The 18,234-nt window shown below is 38.7% G+C and overlaps 1 protein-coding gene across 2 annotated transcripts in view; it reads left to right on the forward strand.

Moving 5' to 3' along the window:
• hapln1b (hyaluronan and proteoglycan link protein 1b) overlaps positions 1 to 18,234 on the forward strand; it is a 37,625-nt gene that overhangs the window by 13,329 nt on the left and 6,062 nt on the right. Inside the window, exons 1-5 of one of the 2 annotated variants that reach the window (XM_059358545.1) lie at positions 11,017 to 11,137; positions 11,496 to 11,629; positions 14,064 to 14,227; positions 15,175 to 15,373; positions 15,707 to 16,009. In XM_059358545.1, coding sequence (XP_059214528.1) covers positions 11,524 to 11,629; positions 14,064 to 14,227; positions 15,175 to 15,373; positions 15,707 to 16,009 — 772 coding nt within the window. In that variant the 5' untranslated portion in view covers positions 11,017 to 11,137; positions 11,496 to 11,523. Of the gene's footprint in view, positions 1 to 11,016; positions 11,138 to 11,495; positions 11,630 to 14,063; positions 14,228 to 15,174; positions 15,374 to 15,706; positions 16,010 to 18,234 lie in introns of those variants that run through there. The other variant, XM_059358544.1, reaches the window with a different exon arrangement.

Below are 18,234 nucleotides of genomic sequence, written 5' to 3' on the forward strand. Positions count from 1 at the left end.
GCAGATAAAGAAGAAAAGCCCTCAGTCACTCAGTTTCTGTCAGTTTCTGTCCTCTGTCAGGAGAAAATAGCTCCTGTTTCCTGCTTACGCCTCATTTTCATCACTGATTAGTTGGTTAAAAGTCAGAAATTATAGTGAAAATGTTCACAGATATTCATTTTAAATAAATATATTGAGTAATTCAGCACATCTGAGCAGCTGGAAAAGTTTCTTTTTTTGTTTGTGCTTCAGAAATTAATCAGTTTTCGTAATATTTGGTGCCTATTTCTGCATTGAGTGATGGATTTAAGTTAAAACAGCTCACAGGGTTTCAAACTGTGAATTTTACTCAAACTGCATGCTGTGATTATGGAGAAGTTTAGCAGGTAATCTTCATCATTTAATCTTTTCTCTTGTTAAACTGAGAAACAGAGTTTTAAACTCCTCTGATGAACAGAAATCTCACCTTTATGTTTTTGTCCAGATTTGTGTTTGAGTCTTGTCTTTGTTGTGGTGCATCAGGCAGTAACGACTCATCACTGTGGCAGGAAAGAAGAAAACACGTCACTTTAAATTATGATTTTGATAATTTTGTGTCTCTTTGGGAAAAATTACAAAAAAATTACACAAAATTACCAAAAAAAAGACACACGTTTACCAAAAGGGACACAAAAGTACAAAAAATTACACAAAATTACCAAAAGATTACACAAAAAATTACACAAAAGTACCAAAAGAACACAAAATGACCAAAAAAAGGACACAAAAGTACCAAAAAATACAGAATTGTCAAAGGGAAAAAAATACCAAATGAAGACACAAAATTACCAAAAAGACACAAAATTACAAAAAAAGACACAAAAGTACCAAAAACAATACACAAAATTACCAAAAAAAAAGATAAGATTACGAAAAACAGACACAAAACACCAAACCAAGATACAAAATTACCAAATTAGACACAAAATTACAAAAAACACACAAATTTACCAAAAAACACATGGGATTACCAAAAAAAAAAAGAAACAAAATTACCAAAAAGGCAAAAAAGGGGCAACAAAACACATAAATTGACCAAGAAATGTATTTTACAGTGACAACAAGAACATTAACAAACTGTACAGAAATACAAATTTAATATATAGATAACATACAAGATTAATAAATAAATAAGTAAAATGCTATTTAAAATGACCCAGGCTAAAAACTGTTGTAGAAAAGTCTGCAATCAAGCAATGGAATTGAAAAAAAACCGAGAGCAGGATGAGGCGTTGGTGTCCCATGTGAAAACTAAAGTAAATGATTGACAACCTGCCGCACCTACAGGCAGCAGGAACAGGCTACAACTGGCCCAAACAGATGGATAATAACTGCTAATAAACAACCATTCAAATTGAAATTCAAAAATTCAAAATGACTTTATTTATCCCCGAGGGTAAATTCAGTGAGTCTGGTAGAATCTCTGTTAGAACGAGACAGCCTGATGGCTGTAGGAGAGAAGGATCTTTTGAATCTCTCCATCCTGCATCAGAGAGAGAGGAGCCGTCCACTGCTGTTTTTGTGGTCCATAAAGGTTTTGTGTAGCAGATGATCTGGGTATTTCAGGATGGCCTGGAACATGTTGACAGGTCATCTCTCCACCACCTCCTCCAGTGTGTCCAACCTGGCTCCAACCACAGAACCAGCTCTTTAGACCAGTCTGATCATCTCTGTGTGTGATGCTGCCTCCCCAGCAGACTGCAGCATAAAACAACACACTACCACCACAGACTGATAAAACATCTGCAGCATCTTACTACACATGTCCAGAGATCTGAGCTTCAAGAAGAAAAAGAGGCGGCTCTGCCCCTTTTTGTAGAGAGCGTCTGTGTTTAGGGACCAGTCCAACTCATTATCCAGGTAAACACCTAGATACTTAGAACTTGGCACCACCTCCATGTCCACCCCACAGGTATTCACTGGCTGAAGGGGGGGCTTGAACCTGTGGAAATCTCTGATCATCTCCTTAGTCTTTGAGGTGTTCAGTAGGAGATAGTTCTTGTGACTCCAGTCACTGAAGGCTTTTATCAGATCCCTATATTCAGATTCCTGTCCATTCCTGATACACGCCACAATATCAGTGTCATCTGAGTACTTCTGGATGTGGCAGGACTCAGAGTTTTATTTGAAGTCCCCTGTGTACAGTGTGAACAGGAATGGAGCCAGAACAGTGCCTTGTGGAGCTCCTGTGCTGCTCATTAATGTCCCAGAAACACAGTTCCCCAACATGACATACTGTGAAACAACCATTCAGTAGTGTTATAAAGTCCTGATCCTGTGCAGCAGCTCACACAGGAAAACTTCCCAACAAAGTTGATGAACAGGTCGTCCAGGACCACGTGGAAGATCTATCACACCTCCACACAGACTCTGGCTGTTGTGTGTGTGTGTGTGTGTGTATGTGTGTGTGTGTTTCTGCCTCATAAAGAAGCTGGATGTGTTCTCCACCTGGAGATAAAGTGTCTTCAGATCTGTTTGGATCGGTTGTAAAAAGCGTATTTGTCGGCCATGTTTTAACGCGCTAAGAGGTTTTATCACCTGGATCTTTTCACTGTAATCTAACTCCTGTCTGTCTTCGTCTCTGTCTCTAAGTGTCCCCTCGGGTCTCCGTCAGACTTGAAGGCTTCGGCCATTTCACACTCGGTTTAGTTCTCCGTCTGAGGGAGGTTTGCGAGGGTCAGGTGGACTCTCTGCAGCTCCGTCATAAATATCTGTCAAACCAGCAGCAAGACGAGAAGAACCAACGTCTCAGGGGACAGATCAGTTTTATACTAGATAATAAAATATCAAACATATACAGTTACAGACAAAGGAGAAGGGATCACTCAGAGTAAAGGTAGAAGGAGTCCCATCGTTGAATATTTATTATTCTGAAGTGGGCCATAATTCTTCTTAATAAGTACTTTTGGTACTTTAAGTAAATAATTGTCACAGAGTATCTCTACACAGTGCAAGTTCAGTTTACACAAATTAAAATCAATCATTCATTCACAACATTTAGTTTAGAATTAAGTCCCAAAAAACAAACTAGTTCATGTTTATTTATTCTTTAAAAAAACAACAAAAAACTATGTAAAATTAACAGACAGATTTTTTTTTTTATAAAATTACCATAAAAGACACAAAATTACCAAAAAAAAAAGAAACAAAATTCTTAAAGATAGACTCACAATGACTAAAAAATACTTAAAATTACACAAAATTACCAAAGAAAGTCACAAAATTACCAAAAAAGACACAAAATTACCAAAAAAGTTACAAAATTGCCAAAAAGTTTTGAAAAGTTAAAAACAATAGCGTGGATTGTGTTTTACTTAAAAAACCAAAGTATTATAGTTTAGAGAAGGTCTACCGACCTATAGGCTACCTGAATTTATGAAATGTACTATATTTCTAAATATGATATTGCTACACCTAATGGCAAAAATTGCGCTGGTCTGTTGATTTGAACAAAAATAAACAATATTTTTGTTGCTTACGCTTATGTATTCAGTCATTTTTCAATGGTATACTAAAAATCCATGTAAAAAAATTACTTCTCACTGTTCTCAGGTCAAATATTTATATGCGATTAAAATGCGATTAATTTTGATTAATTAATTACAAAGCCTCTAATTAATTAGATACATTTTTTTAATCGAGTCCCGGCCCTAAAAATGACCAAACGAAGACACAGTTAATCCTGGACTTAAAGCTCTGAATGGTTCACTGTTTGTATCACAAACAGAAACTGTGCAGAGGTCCAGAGGTCTTGTCCTTCTCGTGTTGTTGTAGTTTCATGTTGTTGCCACACATCATGACTCACACTTCTGGGACAGGTGAAACACACAAACAGTCATTATTGCAGCATTTCAACGGAGCATGATGACGTCCTGAACATGACAGAGCAGCTTGTAGATCCAGTGGAAGAGCTGCAGCTGTGTCTGAACGAAGAAATCAGACGAGAAGCCACACACTGAGTCTGCTGAGGGCTCTGCCACTCGGCTCGTATAATCAGACAAATTCAACAAGACGGAGAGTCTGTGAGGCCGAACTCGAGCCGCTAATCGAGCCTGAACTCACTAAAAGTGTTTATTATTTGTAGAAGAGGTTGAAGGTTGTGTAAACATGTTATTAATGGACTTTAAAGTGCAGAATCTGCAGAGAAGAACCAAACAAGGAGTGGAAACTCTGAGTGAGCGAGCCAACTCCTAGTGACGCTTTAATTGTGAACATGTTAAAGTTCAACAGAGCAGTGGAGGTCCAGCTCTTACAACACGTCCACTGAAAGGATTTCACCCAGTTACAGAGGCACATTATTAAACTGTGACTTATGAAGAAACTGCAAGAAGAATGAAAGTTAATGTCAAAATTATGAGAAATCCCATCACCAAAATCACCAGAAGAGACACAAAGTCACCAGAGAGACACAAAATTACCAAGAGACACAACATGACCAGAAAACGACAAAAAATAACCAAAAAAGACAAAATTACTAGAAAAAGACATAAAATTACTAAAAAAAGAAAAAAATACCAAAAAAGACTAAATGACCAGAAAAAGACACAAAATTGCCCCAAAAGACACACAATTACCAGAAAAAGACACAAAATTATCAGAAAGAAACAAAATTACCAAAAATAGTCACAAAATACTAGAAAAAGACACAAAATTACCCCAAAAAGACAAAAAATGACCAAGAAACAACAACGAAAATACCAAAAAAAGACACAAAATTACCAAAGAAATGACCAGAAAAAGACACAAAATTACCCCAAAAAGTAATAAAAGGTTTAATTATGGACAAGTTAAAGTTCAACAGAATAGTGGAGGTCTGACTCTGACAACACTTCCACTGACAGAACAAAGTAACTGTGGATGTGAGGAACCCTGTGAAGTCTCCAGTTTGTTTGACCTCAGAGTTGAAGCTGTTTTGTTTTCTTTCGTTCCCGTGTCTCGCTGTGAAAACACACTCATGTGTTTGTTTTTTCTTGTTTTCTGCCAGAAAATTACACAATAGCTTCATCATCATCATCCTCATGTTCAGAGTCATTCAGCTGCACTGCAGTGATTGTGGTTTTTATTTGAGATCGATTAAAAACAGGAACATGCAGAAACATGACGATGCTGATGGGAATGTCATTCACATGTTGACCTGCTGGTGGCGCTGCACAGAAAAGTCAGAGGATCTCCAGAGTCAGCAGGACTCATCTGCTCTAGAACATGAGTGCTGATTTAAAATTTCATGACAATCCGTCTTTATTTACTCGATCAGCTGCCAGAAACACATACACACGCACTGCTGACCTTTCAAAATAAAGCTCCCACCCCTCAGTACGGCCTAGTGTGTGTGTGTGTGTGTGTGTGTTTGTCTTGGCCTGTTACATCCCTTACTGGCGTCCAGCAGGACTCTGGGGACGGGGAGGAGTCCTGCGGTTCTTACTGGGACAATTAACCAATCAGAGGCTGTGATCTCATCACCATGTTGTTTTCTTTCTTTTTGTTTTATTTCTTTGAACATGAGATGCTGCAGTGAGCGGCACATGTTGAAACTACATTTTCTGTCTCCTTTCTGCGTCTACTCCACTGCATTTATCTGACAGCTGCAGTTACTTTACCAAATTAGGATTATTTTGCACATAAAACATGAGAGGACACCTTAGTTTTTTGTTTTCTGTTGTCTGATCTGCCTCTACTCGTTATCTGGCTGTTACACTAGTGAGAAATATTAACTGCCTTGCTATGTCTTGTGTTGCTGACGTCACGGTCGAAACTGTCGCTGAGTGATTACCCAACAATCGAAAACCATAGGTCACCTCCTGAGTCTAGTAAATCCCTCTGGGGCCTACTTATGTAATGGAGACACGCTGAGTGAGCGTCCATTTGAGAGGGCGTGGCCTGAAACTTTCCCAGCAGCCACTTTTTACCCTGATGGAAATGCAGCTAATAGCAGCTCTATCGACTTAAAATCACTGAGGAAACGCAGAGTTAAAAGTTAAAAGCTTTGTTTTCCTGCACACAGAGTCTTGAACTCTCTGCAGACTTTTAACTGTTTTAGCATCAGAGAAACAAACCTGTCGATGAAAAGAACTGTCACACACACACACACACACACACACACACACACTCACCTGGCCTATAAAGACATGGCTTTGTTTACCCCCCACACAGATGGAATGATGTCACTGCACACACATGCATGCATGCATACATGCGCACACGTGCGCGCGCGCACACACACACACACACACACTATGGGGGGCATTTTATGCCAGTGAACTATACTAAAACGCCTTAACCGCATCGCCTGCATAAAGATGATGAATAGGCGTGCGTATGGACACGTGTATTGCGAGTACACCAGATAATAAAGGGGTGACGGGTGAAAAATGTTATGCCACGTGATAACGTAGCGGACGCCTGTGCGCACGCTCGTCTCAATGTACAAATAATAATTTACTTTATGATAACAAATTTTCAGTTTAACAGCTGCTTCGCTTCACAATTCAAGCAGTCCATATATTACCAAGAGAGACCGATGAGACGGTTTAGGCTGTTTGAAGTCTACACACACAGCGATGAAATCAATGTCACAGCTAACATTATAGCCATTAAAGTGCAATTAAACTAAAGTGCGACGCACACAGCCAGTTCCCAGCTTTGTGAGTAATTGTATGCATGCGGACATACAGTTCATTACTCATCAGCTGAGATGTACAAACAATGCCCAGGTGTGTACTTAACTTGCTATTATGTAGGTTTACCTGCCTGCAGACACCATAATCGCTGTCACCACTGAATATTAAGTAGCCATGTGGACAGCAGTCTCTTCACAATATGATTCCATCAGACCTTATATCTACACTGTTTAACCCAATTCAGCACCTATGCACAGTCCCATTATGTTTTACTGACATTTGTAGTTAGCTAATGAGGTAAAATATTTTGTTTATGCTGCATTTTGCTGACTTTCACTTCCCTTTGTATCGTGAGTCAGGCACTTCCCTCAAAACAGCCTAATTAAGCCTCAGGTTTTGCCTGGTTTAAGTTTATCTCGTACCTACGAGATAGTCTCTCTCTGTCTCTCTTTCTCTCTCTTAAGGTTTGAATGATATTGAATTGATATTTAATGATAGCAAGGGTGAAAGGGATAATTATAATAATGTCAGCCACTTAAAAATAAAAATACCCCGACAGCTCTGTTGGGGCTTGGGGTTCATCTATGAGTTCTGCTTTCTTATAAACAATCCCATATGAACCTGAGACTGTGTGTAACAGCTGATCTGTGTAAATATGCTGCAGAACATAGAAAGTGAATAACTGTCAGGTCTGATGATCCAGTGGACCTCGTGCGTAAATGTGCACAGCCTCTTCCTCAGTTTGGCACCTGAGCAACGGTCCAGTCCTGATATACTGTTATAGGCGTGCACGCATCAGAGGTGTTGACGCGTGTGTGTTATTGTCCTAAAGCCAACGCTTCAGACGCCTTAACGTGTGCATGTATAGACTGAAACAGCCTTAACTGTCTCATCGGTCTCTCTTGGTAATACATAATGCTTAAATTGTGAAGCGAAGCAGCTGTTAAACTGAAAATTCGTCATCATAAAGTAAATCATTATTTGTACATTGAGACGAGCGTGCGCACAGGCGTCCGCTACGTTTGCACGTGGCATAACACTTGTCACCCATCACCCCTTCGTTATCTGGTGTACTCACAATACACGTGCCTGAACGCACGCTTATTTACCAGTCTTTATGCAGGCGCAGGCAACGCGGTTAAGGCGTTTTATTAAGGCTTAGTTCACCCGTCTCGTGACGCTCGTCTGTCCATTGAAAGTGAATGTAATTTACGCGCACACATTAGAGTTTGATGTCATCACATAGAAGCTGTACACACGTTTTAGTATAGTTCACTGACATAAAATCCCCCTCATAGACACGTACGCACACACACACACACACACACACACACACACTAACCCTATTAACAGCTGATGTCGCTCAGTGATGGAGGAAATATAATATAAGTTAAAGTTCTGCGTTATATGTGACTGTGTGACTCCTCAACCTCCTCTCCTTCCTCCTTGCCTCCTCCTCCTGAAACTTCTCCTCCTCCTTTCCCTTTTCTTCCTGCTCTTCCTCCTCCTTCTTCTCTCCCCCCTCTTCTTCCTCCTCCTCCTGCTCGCCCTCCTCCTCTTCCTCCTCCTGCCACTCCTCTTCTTCTTCCTCCTACTCCTCCTCCTCTCCTCCTCCTGCACCTCTTCCTCCTCCTTCTCTTCCTCTTCTTTCTCTTCCTTCTTCTCCTCCTCCTCCCTTCTCCTCCTCCATCTCCTCTCCCCCCTCTTCTTCCTCCTTCTCCTGCTCCCCCTTCTCTTCCTCCTCCTGCACCTCTTCCTCCTCCTTCTCCTCCTGCTCGCCCCTTCCCCTCTTCCTCCTCCTCCCCCTGCCCCTCCTCTTCTTCTTCCTCTTCCTCCTCCTTCTCCTCCTGCACATCCTCCTCTTCCTCCTACCCCCTCTCCTTCCTCCTCCTCCTCCTCTTCCTCCTTCCCCTCCTCTCTCTCTCCCTCACCCCTCCTCTTCTTCTTCCTCCTCCTCCTCCTGCCCCTCTTCTTCCTCCTCCACCTGCACCTCTCCCCCTCCTTCTCCTCCTCCTCTCTGTATCTCAGTGTCTTCATCTCCTCTGTTCCCATTTCACACATCAGCTGCTCCCCTCGTGTCCTGCAGAGAGCACACACACTCCGAGTTTTTACCCTTTTCAAAAAGGACATGTTCCCCCTCACACACACACACACACACACACACACGCTCCACCCACTTATCGCTGCAACAACTCCTCCCCTCCACCCTCCACCACTTCGTCCTGTCCCGGTATGCGTAATGACTGTTTCCAGGCAGGGAGGGGCAGTAAGTGTGTGTGTGTGTGTGTGTGTGTGTGTGTGTGTGTGTGTGTGTGCTGCAGAGTTATTCTGCTGACTGCAGGAGCTCCACCTGGCAGAGGGGGCAGCGCATCAGCAATTCAGGATGGAGTGAATGAAGATAAGGAGGGTGGAGGGGATCAATCCCAATGACCACACACACACACACACACACACACACACACACACACAATATGGAAGTCCAGGGCCGCCAAGAATACAACTAAGATGAATCCATCAACAGGAAATTGACATCTAACAGATTTTAGAATCTGATAATTAACCAGAAGATTCTGCAAAGCATTTTTTAATTTGGCATTATTATAATTATTTCAAGTAAAGTTGTAATAATGTTCAATTTGTGCACTTTAAATTATCTGAGAGTAATTTAGTCAGCAGGTACAGTGAGACAAAATAAGAATTCTTTCTGCAGGAAAACAAATAATTCTACATTTACTGAGAGTAAAGTTTCCAAAAATAAATGTATAATGAATACATAATCAGAATATTTCGGTTTAAAGCAATACTTTACCAACAAAATGAACATTTGTGTATCAGTTACTCACCTTGTGTTGTCTTGATAGGAAAATAAACTTTCTTTTTCTCGCCTCTCACCTCCACGGTGTGCGAAAAATAAAAAGCTGAGAAAATTCTTGATGAATTGAAGTAAATTTAACAACAGAAAAACTATATTAAAACATTTTTGTTTAGGAACTCACTACTTATAAAAAGACTTCTCACTGAAAGTGTTAATCAAGTATCTGTCCATCAGACACTCATTTGATGAGAATGAATGATTATCTCAGAATCAAGTAAAATATAATTTCGCATTATTAGAGAAAATAAGAAGTGATCATGTTTACTGGTGCCCTTCAACTTGATAATTTCAGCTAAATTATAAAGCGATTTGTAGAGTCATTTAGTCAGTTGAACATTAAAAAAATTAGGGAATTTGTCTGTGGGTCAAGAATGAAATTCTACATTTATTGAGCATAATAAATGTAAGATAAATTCATATTTACTTTTTTTTTTAAATGGATTTCTTTCAATTACCTTTTTGGATCTAGTACCAGATTAAAGTAGTTTTTTGTTTCGGAAATTTTTCAGGAATTACTAAAGCACCTTACTTCAATTTCTATTTAAGTTTCATGATTTGGGATCTTTTGGAGATGTTAACAGTAACAATATTGTTGCCATTGTAAGGAAGCTGTGGGGATATTTTTAGCCTATATTTATGAATGGTGCTATTAAAAGTATGCAGAGTTATTTATTAGCAGCTCCTATTTGCAGTGTAAATATTACATACAGACAAATATCACTGGACTACTTTGATATTGAAGAAAACTTAAAAACTTGACTATTCTAGGGCAAGTTCTGCAGCACTTTGTGAATTTATGTGCATTTATTCATAATGGACATCAGAGGAATGTATTTGCCTACATTTTTTTTTTTTAATCAAACAAGTACCATTAAAGATTTGCAGAGTTATTTATTAGCAGCGCCTGTTTGCAGTGTAAACATGAACATACAGACAAGGGCAAGTTCTGCAGCACTTTGTGGATTTATGTGCATGTTTCTTTATGGACATCAGAAGCCTATATTTGCTTACATTTTAACAAATTAGCATCATTAAAAGTTCGCAGAATTATCTATTAGCAGCTCCAGTTTGCAGTGCAACCATGAACTTACAGACAAATATTACTTTGATACAGAAGAAAACTTAAAAACGTGAAGATTCTCAAGCAAGTTCTGCAGCTGCAAGGAGTGTGTTTTCTCTATGCTTCTTATATGGATGTTTATTTGCAGGATAAAGTATCCTCTGGACAGAGTCACACTGGATCTAAAATTATAAATATCACGTCTGTGTTCAGATTTGAATGAGTTATGAAAAAGCTTGAATTTTAACGCAGATTGAAAGCTTCTAGACATTTATTTTAAATTGGAATTTTGGTAATTTTAGCTTGATGTAGTGACTTAAATGTAATATTGTCAGCCCTGGACTTCCATAAAACACAAAGTGGAAGTGAAATGGTGAATCCCTCCCTCTGTTTTGGGGCTGAGTGTGTAGAGGATGGGCTGCAGTGTGTGTGTGTGTGTGTGTGTGTGTGTGAATGAAGCCTGAGGTGTGTGAGGGTGACGCTGCACTGTGCCACATTCTCCCTCTGAAGTTGTGGACTGTCAGTGTCACCGGGACATGTTGGACGGCCGGGAACGTTTAATGCACAGTACGTACTGCATGTGTGTGTTTAATACACTGTGTGTTTGTGTGTGTGTGAAGCTTCTCATGGGACGTCCAATTTGTGCATCGAGGACGATTCAAAGTGACGTTTGCACCATGCTGAGTTTTTTTTATTTATTTTGGGATTACTTTGGAATGAGATTTGAGGTTATTCGTGTGCAGACGTGCTGCAGGATGATGTTCTGCTCTCTGGCAGTGATTACAGAGGAGAAACAGCACTGCAGAGAGAAACACTGCACAGTGTCCTGGAGCGAGCTGCATGCAGATCACGCCTGTATAACTTTCATTTCTCTGTTTTGCACCAATGCAATATAACTGAATAACCTCCTCCTCTCTCTCTGCAGTGATCAGAGCCCCAGTTTGGTGAAGAAGATGCTTCCTGTGCTGATCTGTGCGCTGATCTCTCTGAGTGTGGCCGACAACGACTTAGACACTCTGTACCCCGAACTGGAGCACTCCAGAACCATCTATGTCACAGGTGAGACTGTGTGTGTGTGTGTGAATGTCATGCAGAGTTTTAGAGACCTCTCCTCGTGTCCTTTCCCTGAGTTTCGTTCCCGACACTCACTCTGCAGTGTCATTAGTTCCCTCCGGTTATCAGCCGGTTCTGCTGCTGAGGCTCGGAGATAACGCTGCTGTGTGGGATTATCAGCTCACAGAGATAACACTTATCTCATCTCAACTCACACATGAAAAGTTTGTCAAGATTTCAAACATCGTAAGAAAAACACAGCAGAGGAGACGAGAATATTTGGTCTATAATTTATCACAGAAGCACAGGTCTTAATGAGCCCAGCTGGAGTTTAATCACTTAATGTTTAAACATGGAGACAGTTGATTTTGGAAAATTAGCCCCAGGTTGTTCTTTATACTGTGTGTGAACTTTTGTACCATGAAAATCTGAACCATCTTTGGAATTGTATGTGAAACATTTAAATTGGACCTTGACAAGAAAAACTTCAGCTTGTAGAAGGTAATTTTCAGTTCCCAATTTATTTAAAATTATGTGCATAAATATATTTAGTTTGAGTTCTATGAGGGATGTACCAAACTAATAATGAAGCCAATTAACAAACAAACTCTTAACTATCTAAATAATTCATTGAAGTAACCAAACTTATTAAACACTGAACTAACATAACTAACTAAAAATATAAAACAGTATAGTATAATTAACTCAGTAAAAATGAACTAATAATTAATAGAAAAGTAAAACATATCATAATATTCAAAAACAAACACACAAGTTACTTGTTTACGTACCAATGTCTAACTATCAATAACTAATAATTAACTAGCTAACAAACTAACTAATAAGGTGTAAACCCATGTTTCAGTGTAAACTAAATGTAACTAACTAATTAGCTATATGCCCATGATGCAACTTACTTTAACTAACTGACTAAGCAGATGTTGTTGGCACATGCTCCAAAATAAACAAACTGTAACTAACTTACTGTATACCTGCAATTCAGTGTCAACCAACCAACCAACCAACCAACCAACCAACCAACCAACCAACAGTATGCCCAACTAACTAACTTTTAATGTAAACTACCTACCTAAACCATCCACCCACCTACCGACCTACCTACCTACCTACCTACCAACCAACCAACCAACCAACCAACAGTATGCCCAACTAACTAACTATGTTTTAATGTAAACTACCTACCGACCGACCTACCTACCTACCTACCTACCAACCAACCAACCAACCAACCAACCACCTCTGATAAACAGAGACAACTGAAGGATTCTTCAGTCTTTTCATTGACTTCACAAAAAAACTTCAGTTTGATGAATCAGAAAGTGAAGAAGAAGCTGAAAGTGAAACATCAGCTCTGTCTTTAACGGTTCACAACACACGATCAATGATCCATCAGCTGTTTGATCACACACACACACACATGCTTACACAGCAGGCAGAGAAACGCTGCGGTGTTCAAACAGCCAATCCGATCGCCTGTTAGTGACTGAAGGTCACAGAGACTCATGTTAGTGTAAATGTGTAAATGTCCTGTGTGCACTAACAGTGTTTATATATTCATGCTTACACTGAAACACTCATCAGTTGGCCTGTTGACAGACATCAGGACATTATTTAATGGTTCCAGTTATCGATTTATTTCACCTTGGGAATGCTGCTCAGATTAAAACTCAGATAAATAAACTGCTGAGAACAACTGGCTGGTAACGGATGAGTTCCACATTTAGTAATTAAAAAAACTTTATTGCATTTCTTTCTGAGGATGCAGTCAGAGCATGGATGATTTCCTGCTGATATTTAACCTAACTCAACTCAAATACATAGTAAAGTACATGTGATCAATTGTCAATGTGGAATCTAGAAATAAATCATTGTAATTATTTTTTCATTTCAAAGTAGTGCTGTGCTATTAATTGACAGCTAAATCAAGTTATGCATATTTATGGATATTTTGTGTTGTGTTATTTTTTTAATCTATTTTTATTTATTTGTATGTGTATATATTATATCTTTGTCATGTCTTCTAGCACATTTATTTTTCATTAACTCTTTCTATAACTTTTCTTTTAAATGTGCAAATAAATAAGTTCAACATGCTTAACAGATTATTGACTATCTGATAACAAGACAGACAACAAAACACCATAAAAACATAGAAAAGACAAAAGCAATTTAAGAACTGAACCAGTATACCTAATTTAACCACTGGGTGTCAGCAGCTGCTCCTGAGTGGAACATAAAGAGACTGAAAGAGGCCATGCATGAGTGTGTTGGCTCAACGCTTTTGTTTGTTCTTTATAAGGTGGTGTTGGGAAATCAAATATTGTTTCTGCAAATAAGAAATCTTCTATAAATGTAAAGTGTATCGGTTTGTGTTTGTATGAAATCAGTTTTTACTATGTTTTGTGTCTCTTTGTTGCAGAAAACGGCCCGCGACTCTCCGTGTCGGCAGAACAGTCGAAGGTGTTGTCGCGGCGAGGAGGAAACGCCACGTTACCATGCAAGATCCGGATGGACCAATCACTGACGCCCAGTCGGAAGATGAGGATCAAATGGACCAAGCTGACGTCAGACTACCTTAAAGAGGTCAACTTTTCTTTTATCAGTTACAAAGTTATTACCATGTGCAGCATTCTAAACATTATTAAGTTATACATTTGAAGGAGGGTTCTGCTGGTTTTCCTGTGAACAATCTTTAAATTTAACTATTTATTATTTTGGGAAGCAGGTCTGCAGAAGTCCATAACGTAAATGTGTCAAGTCTGCAACTGTTGCATTTTCACACTTTTGCACTGATCAACAGTTGGTTTCAGTAATATCCCAAAAAAACATAGTAATACACCCATATACAGATAAAGACTTCTAGAAATTTGATTTGCCGGAAAACCAAACTCTTTCATATCTGGATTCAGAACATCAAACTGTGTCTGGATGACTGCTGCTACTACAGCTGTATGAACCCAAAAAAAAAAGGTTTTGAATTGATAATATTACAATCAAAACGATCAAAATGATGCAGAAATAACTCCAACATGATACTGATGTAAAGAAAACACAAGACAACTACTTTCAAATTGCGAATGGAGTCTGCTTCATCAGAGTTATAAATCAGTGTATTGGTATTGGTTTAACAGTTTAAGCAGTTTTTAAGAGGCTGAAACACAAAACGTTTACTGAAACATTTAGATCATTTAAGGATTAAATTAAGGGATGCTTTCATGTTATTTAGCCAATTTTATGGTGTTTAAGCCAAATAAAGTGATTTAGCTGTGATGCTGATGGGTAATAAGTTTGACTTCATGCTTTGTCAGGTCTGTCTGCAAGAACACAAGAAAACTACTGTTGAAATTACTGTTTTCTGAATGGATTGTTTGGATGCAAAATGCATTTTTGCATGTTAGCATCATTCGCGTTGCCCGGGGTGAATTTGTGTTTGTATACATCAGGTTAATCTATTCTAAAATCTTAAATTAAACGTTATAATAATAATAATATTAAAAATAATATACTGACCCTTCTCTGTCTTGTTATAGGTGGATGTTTTTGTGGCCATGGATTATCACAAAAGGAGCTATGGCAGTTTCCACGGGCGTGTCCACCTGCAGGGCTCCTCCCCCATGGACGCCTCTCTGGTCATCACGGAGCTGACCCTAGAGGATTATGGGAGATATAAATGTGAAGTTATTGACGGTCTGGAAGACGGAACGGTGGTGGTGTCCCTCGACCTGGAAGGTGAAACAAAGTCTTTAAAATGAGTCCAGAAATAAAATGTGCATTAAATGTCAGGGCGCTGTAACTAAATTTAGCAGCTGGAGCGGCGAGCGCTCGGGGGAAAGTCAGGAGCGTCAGCAGAGTGTGCATCAGTGTCACAGTGGCTTCATTATGTCTGAGGTATCAGCCATTACTGCCCCAAGCCAAAAATGCTGGCAGCGAGCTGACGGGGGAACAGCTGTGCTTACACAGCGAGACGTGCTTCCACTTTCACTCATTAGGTTAAATAAGAGGATCAAGAACAAAGCCCAGAGGACAGTTCCTGCTAACTGGCCTCGTCTGTCACATCTGCAGGTGTCGTCTTCCCGTACTTCCCCCGCCTCGGCCGCTACAATCTCAACTTCTATGACGCGGAGCGGGCGTGCCGGGAGCAGGACGCCATTGTGGCGTCCTTCGACCAGCTGTACGAGGCGTGGCGAGGGAGCCTGGACTGGTGCAACGCCGGCTGGCTGAGCGACGGCACGGTGCAGTATCCCATCACCACCCCCAGAGAGCCCTGCGGCGGCAAGAACACGGTGCCGGGCATCCGCAACTACGGCCTGAGAGACAAAGACAAGAACCACTACGACGTGTTCTGCTTCACCGCCCACTACAAAGGTGTGAGAGTGTGTGTGTGTGTGTGTGTGTGTGTGGGAAAAATGTTTTAGTAAAAAAATATGAGTAAAAGTCCTTAATTTTGGTCCTTTTATTTGACCAAAAGCACCAAAGTATAACCAGAAAAGTATACTCAAAGTATCAAAAGTAAAAGTGCTCACTATCAGTGCTGGAAGAAGTACTCAAATCTTTTAATTTTAAGTAAATAAAAGTAATATCACACTGTAGACAAAACTTCAAAATTTTCAAATTCTTAATATGTTTCATTATTGAAGAAAAAAATGTGGAAAAAATGCGAGTAAAAGTCTTTAATTTTGGTCCTTTTATTTGAGTAAAAGCACCAAAATATAACCAGTAAAATATACTTAAAGTATCAAAAGTGAAAGTACTCATGATCAGTGGTGGAAAAAAGTATTCAAATCTATCAATTTCAAGTAAAACAAAAGGAATATCACACTGTAGAAATACTCTAAGTTAAAGCCCTGCATTGAAACTTTACTAAATTCTGAATTTATTTTCCTTATTTCTTTGTTAATAATTAATGATCAGTCTTCTGTTATAAACATTCCTTGTCATTTATGTCTTAAAATTCAACAGTAAAAGTAAGAATTTTTCCCTTTATCTTTTTAAATATTACATTCAGTGTCTTTTGTTATAAAAGACATAAATCAAATTTCCGCAACCCCCCTGTGAGTGAAAAAGTGCTCTATTTTGTTTTAAATGGACCAAAAGTTACTAAATGAACATCATGATAAACTCATTATGAGAATGTTTACTGAGGTCACAAATCAAGTCAGAAGTAGAATCATTTTCCTGTTGATGTCTACACAATCTGACTTCTTTCTGCAGCCAGTGGAGTCGCCGCCTGCTGGACATTAGACAGAATGCAGGTTAAAAGCATTGGCTTTGTTTTTTGCGACAGCTCTTTGATGCTTTAGTTGTGCATGATGTGTTTTTATCCCTTTATCTCTTTCCTTCTCCTTATCTACTGTTTCTGTTTTCCACTGTCTCTCAGTCCTTCTTTGGAGATGGCACTATTTTCCCCTTTTTTTCCTCTATGGGGATTAATTCATATTTTCCTTAATAAACTGTAGAAGAGAGATCTCCTGTTAAGCGGTAGAGATAAACAATAATTGCTAATTCTGCACTGTAACTTCTATTTGACATTATATTTTATCTTCTCGTTTTCAATTGTAATTCAAATTTTATATTTGAAGGTCATTTTTACATATGCTTTTAATGTTTTGTGTAAAGAAATTTGATTTGCCTTGTTTTTGAAAGGTGCTATAAAAATACAGGTGCATCTCAATAAATTAGAATATCATAGAAAAGTTTATTTATGTCAGTAATTACATTACATTACATGTCATTTAGCAGACGCTTTTGTCCAAAGCGACTTACAATAAGTGCATTCAACCTGAAGGTACTAGACTTAGACCACAGGAATCAAGTAAGTACATAACTTTAAGAGCTAACTGTCATTGCTACAGGAGTGCTATATGTTAAAGAAGAAAAGAAGAGAAAAGAAGAAGAAGAAGAGCAATTATTTATTTATTTATTTATTTATTTTTAATATATATATATGTGTTAGGTGACCATGGCTTAACCGAGGTGATTCAATTCAAAAATTTTAAATAACACATTACATAGATCCATTACACACAGAATGAAACATTTCATGTCTTGACTCATTTAATTTCTCCTAATTATAATGATTATGGCTTACATTTAATGAAAACCTAAAATTCAGTGTCTCAAACTAAAATGTAATATTACAAAATACCAATTTTAAAAAGTATGTTGAATATGGAAATGTTGGCCTCTGAAAAGTATGTCCACCTATATGACTCAATACTTGGTTGGGGCTGTTTGACTTGAACTACTGGAAATGGACTTTTCCATCATATTCTGATGTATTGTATTATGTGATTACCTACATACAGTGTTTAACAAATGTGTTAGAGCACCAGTTTGTGCCACAGTGTCCTAAATTACCAGCATTAGTAATTAGCAAAATTATTTTTTATTTTTCTGAAATGGTTAATACAGCAGCATGTAGAAGCTCTTTAACAAAATGAACAAAAAAGACACAAAAAAAACACACAAAAAGTGACTAAAAAAGACAAAATGACCAACAGAGATGTAAAATGACCAAAGAAAGGTCATAAAAGACATAAAACTACCCCATAAAAGCCATACAACGACCAAAAAGTGACATAAAATGAACA

This window comes from Centropristis striata, chromosome 19 (genome assembly GCF_030273125.1).
Source record: "Centropristis striata isolate RG_2023a ecotype Rhode Island chromosome 19, C.striata_1.0, whole genome shotgun sequence".
Taxonomy (NCBI): Eukaryota; Metazoa; Chordata; class Actinopteri; order Perciformes; family Serranidae; genus Centropristis; species Centropristis striata.